At 37.3% G+C, this 12,357-nt stretch overlaps 1 protein-coding gene across 4 annotated transcripts in view; it reads left to right on the top strand.

Moving 5' to 3' along the window:
- TTC27 (tetratricopeptide repeat domain 27) overlaps positions 1-12,357 on the top strand; it is a 178,034-nt gene that overhangs the window by 88,022 nt on the left and 77,655 nt on the right. For 3 of the 4 annotated variants that reach the window (XM_044925799.2, XM_025260856.3, XM_006080593.4), the window contains exon 12: positions 2,713-2,835. The exons of the other annotated variant lie outside the window; for it this stretch is intronic. In XM_044925799.2, the coding sequence (XP_044781734.2) occupies positions 2,713-2,835 (123 nt within the window). The remainder of the gene's footprint in view (positions 1-2,712; positions 2,836-12,357) is intronic. 4 annotated transcript variants of the gene reach the window in all.

The raw sequence follows: 12,357 nt of genomic DNA on the forward strand, positions 1-12,357 counted from the left end.
ATTGGGTAGGGAAAACACTTCTCTTTTGAAAGATAAATGCATTAGAAAAAAATGACTGTAAATTTATGTTGGAGTTTTCAAATATTTCAAGGAAAAGAAAAAGTATCTAGCTGGGAATTGCCGGTTACTTCAAACTGCTATTTGAATGAAGTGATACTGGACTTTTAAAACATTGAAAAGAATGTAAACTAGGTTAAATAGAATTCTTGAAATTAAATAATAGAGCCACAGAAGCCTTCATTTTCAAAATAACTTTTTATGTTTAAAAGCCCTGTAAGAATTTTCTGCTAAAGAATGAACCTTTTAAGCAAATTGTTTACAAAAGGTAAAATAAAGCATTTATTTGATAGTTGATAATGTGAAATGCCCTTAACTACTTTGCTCTTTCTAACGACATGAGAACACCTAGTTTAGCTCTTGCCCTGTGGGTTCCCCTGTGTTACAGGTGTCATTCCTCTATTTTGTAAAATTTTATTCACTGAAGACAACCTAGACACCTGGTCTGGTCTCTTAATTTATAATTCTGGTTTCTTAATCCTCGAAAAAAAATGGCGGCCCAGGGCAGTTACCAGTAACTACACTTTTCCAGTGCTGATCACACAGCAGTTCATGAGCATCTCTGGTTTCCCAACTTTTAGTCTAGTTTGCCTCCTTTCCTTTATCTTCATTGGGTTGTAATTATTCCAGAGAATAACAGCCAGCTTTTACTGCACATTTATTGTGAAGCACACATTTTTTTCTGCCTTTCACACACATTATCTTATTTTTTTGCAACAATTTTGTGAAATAATCCCGAATTACAAGTGTGAAAGCTGTGGCACAGAGAAGCTAAGTGGAGTCAAATAATGCCAGCCAGAGATTTCTCGATGATTTAGTAGCCATTGTCATTTTAACCAGCTTCCTGTCATCTCTTGTGGATTATGCACTTAGGTAGTGACTTAGAATTATAAATGCCAACCCACAATTCAGTGACTCAGAATCTTCATAAGATTTCTTAGAGTAGATTATTAGTATATTCGTAAGCTCAGGGTAAGCGAGAGGGTCTATTATACATTGGGATTCACTTCATCTATTGAAGACATCTCAATAAAACAGGCACAAAAAATGTTTTCATATCATCTCAAAAGGATAGATTCTTCATCACAAAGGTGTTAGCAATTGAAACTTTTGGCATGTTTTTAACCCTGATCGGTGAAGTTTGTCAAGTGCTTTGTCTTTGTACTATGTGGTTTGTGGTGTATAAACAAATCAAACTCTGAGCTGTTATGACAAAACATGTCTGTTGAGGTTGTAGCTGTTACTTTCTGAACAGAAACATTAGGAAAATTAAATACTGTTCAAATAGGCTCAGTGTTTATTTTATCTGCTTAGGAAGCTGTGGATTTTGGGATCTTTGAGCAATTAGATAAACATCCTCTTTCATTAAGAAATTAAATCAGTTTTATTTCTTGGGAGTAAGCATATCTTTATGTATTATTTTTAAAGATCAGGAAATAACAGCACAGTTTATTATAAAACATATTCATCTTTACTCCTAGTTAGCCATATCAGCTTAGATGCCAGAACTTTGTAACTATTAGAAAGATTGAACTTACTATATGAGCATTAAGATTTATTCCAGCTCCCACATGTGATGTTCAGTTTCTGAAAATGTCCAATCACATATTCTAAAATAGCCAAATTCTCCTATATTTCATGGGATACAGAAGAATTGAGCCATTACTTTTATTTATTTTTATGTTTATAATATATTTTTATAATATATATAATATATATATTTATTTTTACAATATATATTTTATATAATATATAACATTTTAATAATATATATAAAAATGTAATTTTCATTATAAAATGAAATTTTATAGTTTCATTTTACTTTCTGAGTTTGTTAGTTGTGCATGTTCCATGTCTGTTAGCTTCTTAGCTCTTAAATATGTATTGAATTTTACAACCATTCCTTACTCATGAGTTTTCCCAGTTTTTTAAACCTTTTTAATATTGTTTTTCTATTCCTGCAGGATGGACCACTTATAAAATACACTGTTTTTATTCTTGAATATACTTAACCTTCACTCACTTTATCACAGTTGGTCCCATTTTATCTGCCAAGTACTGAGAAACTAGGTAGCTAAATTTTTTAGAATGTACTTATTAAAATAAATTAATGTTTTCATTTTCCTCAGTTATATATCCAGAAGTGGAATTGCTAGAGCATATGGTAGCTCTGTTTTCAGTTTCTTGAGGAAGCTTCATATTGTTTTCTATATTGGCTGCAAATTGACAAATTGACAGTCCTGCCAGTAGTGCACAAGAGTTGTCTTTTCTTCACATCCTCAGCAACGTTTATATTTGCCTTTCTGATAAGGGGCACTTTAACAGAGTTTTAAAAATTGACTTATTTGATCTCAGCTTTACAACAGAGATTGTCACGTATAGACTTTCTAGATAATAAGAAGTGCAGATTTTGCCTTTTAAGTTCTGAATTCGTGGGAAAAATTGATATATTGTGTATTTTGAACAGTTCCTGTATGTTTTTCAACATGTAGGAAACATATATGTTTTTTCAGCAGAGGTTGAATTATAGATATTAGGCATTTTTTGCAATAAGCAGATGCTTAAAATGGCAGATTAGATATACCTACAAATGGAACAGAAATCTGTGTGTGAATGTGCGAAGGATTGTTCATTATTTTTATTTGATTTTTCTAGCGCCAACTTGCAGGTTTACTCTTTGAGTTGGGATGTACCAATTCAGCCCTTCAGATATTTGAGAAGCTAGAAATGTGGGAAGATGTTGTCATTTGCTATGAAAGAGCTGGGCAGCATGGGAAGGTATGTAATAGTGAAATTTTATGCTCTGGCCAGACCCTTTCATCTTTGAGCCATCGTCTTACCTGTTTTGTTTTTTAAACCTACTTTTGCCAACAGTTTGCTTATATTTCTTTTTTCATCAGAAATCTTTTTAATGTTTTCTCTGATTTCCATTGGGGCAGATTATTTTATGTCTGCATGTGTACTATAAAGGAAAAAAGCAAGGCCCAAAACTGATACAGTGTTTGATGTTTATGAATAAAAAATGAAAGCTTTAAAGGCATTGCACATTTTCATCTCTTTCTTTTATTAACTCTCCTTCTGTAGACAACTTCAAAGTGAACTATTAGGAAATATTTTAAGCATCACTAGGTTGCCTGATGATCAGAGGATGTGGGTCAGAAGCAAGGTTACCTAGGAGGGAGGGCAGCTCGACCTGTAGAAGATCCAAAGGTTAGGACAGCCCGCTCGGCCACCCCCCCCCACCTTGGGGCAAAAGAGTTGTCAAGTGTGTAATGCACATTTAATTCCATCCTTTAAATTGGGTCAAGAGAGAAAATGTTGTAATATTTGCATCTGTTATTAATCGGTTGTTTTTTCCCTCATAAATGAACAGAATTTTTAAAGGACTGTGCACCCTGTATATCTGTTAAAATGGACACATTGAAATCATTTGTTAATTTTGGACTAAAATTTTAAATGGTAAATTTCTATCATAAGTATGGTACACAGGCAGAGTAAAACCCAGAAATTGGATCATTTGTATCTATAGTCAGCCTTTGCTATCATCCTGAAAAAGAGAAATAGTGGTACATGTATGTCTGTTTCTTAATACCTTTCCTAAGTGTGTGAATTTTAGAATAATAGTAAAAGTTAGGTTCTTTTCACTAGTCAGTAATGGTGGTGAAAGTCTTTGAATTTTATAGGGTTAAGGAGAAGCTACCATGAGGATAACATTTTAATTTAAAAGATTATAGAATTATAGTATTTTCTGGGAAGGGACTCCATAATCATCCATTCCAGTTCCTTCCTTTTCCAGATAAGGAAAGGAGTCTCTAATGACTCAGGTTAAGTCACAGAGCTAGTTATTGATTAATAACTTAAGTGACCACATGACATAGTGGTTAAAAGCATAGCCCAGATTGTGGATTCAAAAGCTAGCCTCGGCACATGTTAACTTTGTGATATTGGGGCAAGCTTCTTAGCGCCCCGACCCCAAGCCTCAACTTCCTCATCTGGAGGCACGTAATCTACCTACCTGACAGATTTTCGTGCATAACATATGAAAAGTACATAGAATGGTGCTCTTTCCTCATGAGTATTTGCTGTGAGTATTTGCTCTGTGAGTATTTACTGCTATTATTGATTCTGAGACTCATATTTTTTTCCCGCATTTTAATATCTTTGAATTTGGGTTGTATCTGCTGCTTGATGGCATCTGTCAGTTGCTGTCAGGTGGCCATTTGGCCAGGTTGAAACTGCTTGTGCTTGTACAAGTTTTAGTTGTAGCTGTATTTAGTATCATCATTTCAATTGAGTTATGTACAGTGTCAGCTCTACATACATTGGATTTAATTGCCATTTAAAATATATTTAAAAAGATTTCATTACGATTTGGCATTGAAACAAAAATGGTAAAGGACCAAAACAGAGTGGAGAGATGTGAATTTAACATTAGTGAAGTAAACATGTGCCGTTGGTAAAATAATCACAATTCCACTTACTTTTTAAAAACAACAACTAAAGGCTTTATGGGAGCCAAGAAAGGAAGACACCCCAATGTAGATGAAGCCGTGTTTCATACTAAGATTTGTAAAAGAAAAAAAAAATTGCTGTTTATAATATCAAGCAGTGTATTGGAGGCAGGAAAAATTGCCAAATTTTTCTGAGAAGATTTAAAAAATATCAAGCAATGAGAAGCTGATGTGATTCATCCAAGGCATTATGTCATAATGTAATTGAAAACATTTTTTCTTTATTAGTTAAGAGTTAGTCTTAAAATTGATGGCATCTCAAATTTGGTGAGATACAGTATCATGTTTCTTCGCAGACTTAAGTGTTTATTTAGTGCCCTTTGGCATACAAGTAGTATTCGGATATTTGTTTAACAAGGAGGTGAATTATTTCTTGACTCCCAGGATACCATTGATGTAGTTACCATTGCATCATTCTTCCCATTGGTCAGTGAACAAATAAGTAATAACTATATATAAAAATATGGAAATTTTTGAAGTAATTAAGCAAGTTGGTGAATCCCAAATACCCAAGCACACTTTGCTATATTAAATTTATTTAGTTATTTTTAGTGAGTATGGAAAGTAGAGATGCTCTTACTAGAGAATAAAAAATATTAGTCCATTCCTTTCAGAGAATGTATTTGACTAAGTCCCTCAAATTAGCAGCAGTAATATTATTTTTTAAATATGCATGTAAACCTTGTAAGAAATGTCTTAGAGTAATGATAAATTTCTGTGTTTTAAATCACTCTATAAAATGTGTGTATTTTAATTTTTAGGAATGTACAGTTACTAACTTTGTCTCAAGTCTTTTGTGAGTTACAGCCAAACATACTTCAAAATCTTGATTTTAAAGATTGATTTTAGTTATTTGCCATATAAAAGACCTCTTACCTATTTTTCATGCTGTATTTGCAAATCAGTTTAATCATAGACCCTAAAAAGTTTTGCTTCAAGCTGGAACCAAATGTTTTATTTCTAAAACAGCTGAGATTCTTTTAATATTTGATTGCATACCAGTAGTTGTCATCACATTTAGAATTAACTGGAAGTTTGTGAAATTTTAATCTTTGCCTTTAGTGCTTAATGGCATAATTCATTTTTAAAAGACAAATTCAGAAAAGTATCTAAGTCTAATTATTATGCTATGATGCTCATGTTTGCACCCCACTAGTAAGATCTCAGACTCTCTAATTTAGAAACTACCTACAGAAATTCTTGTTATTTAATGACCATTGGCAAAATAGCAAAGATTAATTTTGCTTGACCTTGGGGTCAGAACTGGTTCTCATCTGTTAGCATTTAATTTTTTAAAGCTATCTGGCACACTTAATGCAGTTTCTCCAAACTTTTCTATAATAGAATTCTTATTTTGTTGAGCAAATTGAGTCATTTTGTTGAGCAAAATGAAAAGAGAAAGACTGAGCAGGTATTAAGTTGCCTGGAGAAGGCAGGGTGGAAAGAGATGGAGGGATTTAGGTTGGGACCTCTAGTATTTTCTCTTGTGTCTTAGGAAAAAAGGCTTACCTGAGCTGCACAGTCTTATCTTTTATTATGCTATATTAGCAGATGATTGTGGCCATTAGACTTAAAAATTTTTCCCCTTTAACTTGCCAAACAAATCTTTTATTTCTGAAACAGCTGAGATTTTTTTTTTAACACTTAGTTCGGGTTTTGTTTTTTTTTCTTTTTCTTCTAAGGTAGTGTCTTTATGTGATTTAAGAGAGTTCCCGCGTGTTCTTTTCTCACACTGCAGTCAGAGCAAGCTTCCTAAAAGGCAGATCCCAAAAAAGATGTCCTTTTCATTATAGGGGACTGGAATGCAAAAGTAGGATGTCAAGAAACACCTGGAGTAACAGGCAAATTTGGCCTTGGAATACAGAATGAAGCAGGGCAAAGACTAATAGAGTTTTGCCAAGAAAATGCACTGGTCATAGCAAACACCTTCTTCCAGCACCACAAGAGAAGACTCTACACATGGACATCACCAGATGGTCAACACCGAAATCAGATTGACTATGTTCTTTGCAGCCAAAGATGGAGAAGCTCTATACAGTCAGCAAAAACAAGACCAGGAGCTGACTGTGGCTCAGATCATGAACTCCTTATTGCCAAATTCAGACTGAAATTGAAGAAAGTAGGGAAAACCACTAGACCATTCAGGTATGACCTAAATCAAATCCCTTATGATTATGCAGTGGAAGTGAGAAATAGATTTAAGGGACTAGATCTGATAGATAGAGTGCCTGAGGAACTATGGACTGAGGTTTGTGACATTGTACAGGAGACAGGGATCAAGACCATCCTCATGGAAAAGAAATGCAAAAAAGCAAAATGGCTGTCTGGGGAGGCCTTACAAATAGCTGTGAAAAGAAGAGAAGTGAAAAGCAAAGGAGAAAAGGAAAGATATACCCATTTGAATGCAGAGTTCCAGAGAATAGCAAGAAGAGATAAGAAAGCCTTCCTCAGTGATCAATGCAAAGAAATAGAGGAAAACAACAGAATGGGAAAGATCAGAGATCTCTTCAAGAAAATTAGAGATACCAAGGGAACATTTCATGCAAAGATGGGCTCAATAAAGGACAGGAATGGTATGAACCTAACAGAAGCAGAAGATATTAAGAAGCGGTGGCAAAAATACACAGAAGAACTGTACAAAAAAGATCTTCAGGATCAAGATAATCATGATGATGTGATCACTCACCTAGAGCCAGACATCCTGGAATGTGAAGTCAAGTGGGCCTTAGAAAACATCACTATGAGCAAAGCTAGTGGAGGTGATGGAATTCCAGTTGAGCTATTCCAAATCCTGAAAGATGATGCTGTGAAAGTGCTGCACTCAATATGCCAGCACATTTGGAAAACTCAGCAGTGGCCACAGGACTGGAAAAGGTCAGTTTTCATTCCAATCCCAAAGAAAGGCAATGCCAAAGAATGCTCAAACTACCACACAATTGCACTCATGTCACACGCTAGTAAAGTAATGCTCAAAATTCTCCAAGCCAGGCTTCAGCAATATGTGAACCGTGAACTTCCTGATGTTCAAGCTGGTTTTAGAAAAGGCAGAGGAACCAGAGATCAAATTGCCAACATCCGCTGGATCATGGAAAAAGCAAGAGAGTTCCAGAAAGACATCTATTTCTGCTTTATTGACTATGCCAAAGCCTTTGACTGTGTAGATCACAATCAACTGTGGAAAATTCTGAAAGAGATGGGAATATCAGACCAGCTGACCTGCCTCTTGAGAAACCTGTATGCAGGTCAGGAAGCAACAGTTAGAACTGGACATGAAACAACAGACTGGTTCCAAATAGGAAAAGGAGTACGTCAAGGCTGTAGATCGTCACCCTGTTTATTTAACTTCTTTGCAGAGTACATCATGAGAAACGCTTGACTGGAAGAAGCACAAGCTGGAATCAAGATTGCCGGGAGAAATATCAATAACCTCAGATATGCAGATGACACCACCCTTATGGCAGAAAGTGAAGAGGAACTAAAAAGCCTTTTGATGAAAGTAAAAGTGGAGAGTGAAAAAGTTGGCTTAAAGCTCAACATTCAGAAAACAAAGATCATGGCGTCCGGTCCCATCACTTCATGGGAAATAGATGGCGAAACAGTGGAAACAGTGTCAGACTTTATTTTTGGGGGCTCCAAAATCACTGCAGATGGTGACTGCAGCCATGAAATTAAAAGACGCTTACTCCTTGGAAGGAAAGTTATGACCAACCTAGATAGCATATTCAAAAGCAGAGACATTACTTTGCCAACAGAGGTCCATCTAGTCAAGGCTATGGTTTTTCCAGTGGTCATGTATGGATGTGAGAGTTGGACTGTGAAGAAGCCTGAGTGCCGAAGATTGATGCTTTTGAACTGTGGTGTTGGAGAAGACTCTTGAGAGTCCCTTGGACTGCAAGGAGATCCACCCAGTCCATTCTGAAGGAGATCAGCCCTGGGATTTCTTTGGAAGGAATGATGCTAAAGCTGAAACTCCAGTACTTTGGCCACCTCATGCGAAGAGTTGACTCATCGGAAAAGACTCTGATGCTGGGAGGGATTGGGGGCAGGAGGAGAAGGGGACGACAGAGGATGAGATGGCTGGATGGCATCACTGACTCGATGGACATGAGTCTGAGTGAACTCTAGGAGTTGGTGATAGACAGGGAGGCCTGGCGTGCTGCGATTTATGGGGTCACAGAGAGTCGGACATGACTGAGCGACTGAAGTGAACTGAACTGAATCATGTCATTCTGACAATAGGAACTTCGCTGTGTTCTTGGGATTAATTCAGAGCTCTTATTGGAATGATCTTCACTTCATGGTCTGAGTCCTACTGACATTGCTGATGCTTGTCTCCCTTGTTTATTACCTCTGCTTTGTCCCCCCTTTGTACTCACTCACTCAGGTTGTGTCCAAAGTTCTGGCAGGGCTGAACTACTTGGAATTGTTGATTTTGCAGCATTGGTTTGACCTCAGGACCTTCACACATGCTGTTGTCTGTCTAGAACTTGTCCTCCCTCAGCTAACTCCTTATTCCTCAGACTTCTTGGTGATTGCTTCCTCCAAGGAGCTTTCCCTGAAATCTCCCCCAGAGATCTGGAGATTCTCCTGTGTGCGCCTCTAATACCCAGCACTACTCTCATCATCCCTTGTACTGACTTAGCTCACCTGCTCGACTGTAAGCAGTTTAAGAACCAGACTTGTGTCTATTTTATTTATAGCACAGGCCTGGCACCTTGGGGGAACTCACATTGGCTGAATGAAGGACTAGTAGGTATTCATAGAATAGTTATTGCATTGAATCAGATCTTCACCTGGTCACTCTTTATGGACCCTACATGTGGTGAAAGAAACTTCTCCAAGCCCCGCTGTATAGTCTCTCTCCAAAAACTTATTATGAGATCTCTCTGGTCTCGTTTTAACCTCTTAATTTTAAGGAATAGAAATAGAAGAACTTTTATTTTTGCTCCGTAGATGCTAAGGTACTGTGAGCATGCTGTTATTATGTAATGCAGTTTTAGAGCCTCTTATGTACTACATTCCTTATAGAATTATTTTGTCCTTGTCATTTAATATTTGTAACAACCTACAAAGTATGAATTGTTTTTTGCCATTTTACTGATTAGCCTCAGTAAGTGGCAGATTTTGGAATCCAAGCTCAGACCTGCCTTTCCTCTAAAAGCCATACTCCTTCCCCAACACCTGCCCGCCCCCATCCTTGTTGTTAATCCTTTAAAATTTGATGGTCAATTTGAAAGGTAAAACCTATTGTGTTCACTTGAATGAGGAAAACAGGTAAAACACTCACTGAAAATATCACTTGGTGATATGAATAGGAGATGATCAGCTAATCGGATAACAAGGCCTGTTTTTAATTATTCTCTTTTATCTTGGACCTGGGATATTTATGTTGGCAGGTCTCCTTTGAAAAATCAAGCCAGACTGTGGTGCAGTCACACACATAAACGTCCAGAGCAATTAGTGAGCAGTTGGCTGTCAGAGAGTGAGTAGGACTGGGCATCACCCCACGGAAGAGGGGAGCAAGCAACCGCAGTGAATTGAAGTGTCTTGTAATTTTCACCTCTCAGTTGCCGCTCACAGAACAAGAATGCAGGCTAGGGAGAAAGTGCCTTTCTGCTAGAAGGATTGTGTGGGAAGCCATGAGTCCAGGGTTCTATGGTGCTCTTTTAGTTCTGTCTTGTCATCCTTATTCATTGTGTCATGGGCAGTGGAGCACCTTTCCAGCAGTCCAGCTCCCTTTTCTTAAGAACCAGCATCTACTGTAGTGACAATTAGAAACCATTTTCCTTTGTGCTTCAGAGAAGAGACTGAGTTAGACTATGCCCAGGGTTGTTTGAGCACAACATACACAACACATTTTTAAAAACCTGAAGCTATTATTAGGTGGCCCGATCTGACTAATAGTATGTCCTTAGATTCTTAGCCTGCCCTTTTTTTTTTTTCCAGTCCCTTTGGAGCAGACTTCTAGTCGTTAAGCCTAATTCTGTCATTTCTGTCGTCCTCCGAGGCACTTGTTATGATTAGTACCATCTCTGGGTCTAGAGCTCATTTCCCCATCTTGGCTATTTTGCCAGAAGAGCTTCCTGGAGTTGCTGGTTTCCCAGTACCCCTGCCAGTACACTGACCAGAGGCAGTGTCAGATGAGGGCCACTCTTATCACACATTAGAGTTTTTAATTCCTTCCTTGATTTTAATTCACAAAATCAAGGCACAAATCACAGCCAAGAAGGGTAGTTTGTTTGGATAATTCCTTCTGACTCAAGTATGAATAATTTTCCTGAAAGGTTTTCTCTTTTTGTCGGAGACTGAACTGAACTTTCACCCATATTCTTTTTTTTTTTTAATTTATTTATTTATTTTAATTGGAGGTTAATTACTTTACAGTATTGTAGTGGTTTTTGCCATACATTGACATGAATCAGCCATGGGTGTACATGTGTTCCCCATCCTGAACCCATCCCATTCCTCAGGGTCATCCCAGTACACCAGCCCTAAGCACCCTGTCTCATGCATCGAACCTAGGCTGGCAATCTGTTTCACATATGATAATGTACATATTTCAATGCTATTCTTTCAAATTATCCCACCCTTGCCTTCTCCCACAGAGTCCAAAAGACTGTTCTTTACATCTGTGTCTCTTTTGATGCCTCTCATATAGGGTCATCGTTACCATCTTTCTAAAGTCCATATATATGCGTTAGTATACTGTATTGATGTTTTTCTTTCTGGCTTACTTCACTCTATATAATAGACTCCAGTTTCACCCACCTGATTAGAACTGATTCAAATGCATTCTTTTTAATGGCTGAGTAATATTCCATTGTGTATATGTACCACAGTTTTCTTATCTGTTTGTCTGCCGATGGACATCTAGGTTGCTTCCATGTCCTGGCTGATGTAAATGGTGCTGCGATGAACATTGGGGTACATGTGTCTCTTTCAATTCTGGCTTGCTTGGTGTGTATGCCCAGCAGTGGGATTGCTGGGTCGTATGGCAGTTCTATTTCCAGTTTTTTAAGGAATCTCCACACTGTTCTCCATAGTGGCTATACTAGTTTGCATTCCCACCAACAGTGTAAGAGGGTTCCCTTTTCTCTGTACCCTCTCCAGCATTTATTGTTGGTAGACTTTTTGATAGCAAGCATTCTGACCAGCGTGAGATGGTACCTCATTGTGGTTTTGATTTGAATTTCTCTAATAATGAGTGATATTAAGCATCTTTTCATGTGCTTGTTAGCCATCTGTATGTCTTCTTTGGAGAAATGTCTGTTTAGTTCTTTGGCCCATATTTTGATTGGGTCACTTATTTTTCTGAAATTGAGCTGCAGGAGTTGCTTGTATATTTTTGGGATTAATTCTTTGTCAGTTGGTTTGTTTGCTATTATTTTCTCCCATTCTGAAGGCTGTCTTTTCACCTTGCTTATAGTTTCCTTCATTGTGCAAAAGCTTTTAAGTTTAATTAGGTCCCGTTTGTTTATTTTTGCTTTTATTTCCATTACTCTGGGAGGCAGGCTATAGAGGATCCTGCTGAGATTTATGTCGGAGAGTGTTTTGCCTATGTTTTCCTCTAGGAGTTGTATAGTTTCTAGTCTTACATTTAGATCTTTAATCCATTTTGAGTTTATTTTTGTGTATGGTGTTAGAAAGTGTTCTAGTTTCATTCTTTTACAAGTGGTTGACCAGTTTCCCCAGCACCACTTGTTAAAGAGATTGTCTTTTCTTCATTGTATATTCTTGCCTCCTTTGTCAAAGATAAGGTGTCCATAGGTGTGTGGATTTATCTCTGTGC

Source organism: Bubalus bubalis, chromosome 12 (genome assembly GCF_019923935.1).
Source record: "Bubalus bubalis isolate 160015118507 breed Murrah chromosome 12, NDDB_SH_1, whole genome shotgun sequence".
NCBI lineage: Eukaryota > Metazoa > Chordata > Mammalia > Artiodactyla > Bovidae > Bubalus > Bubalus bubalis.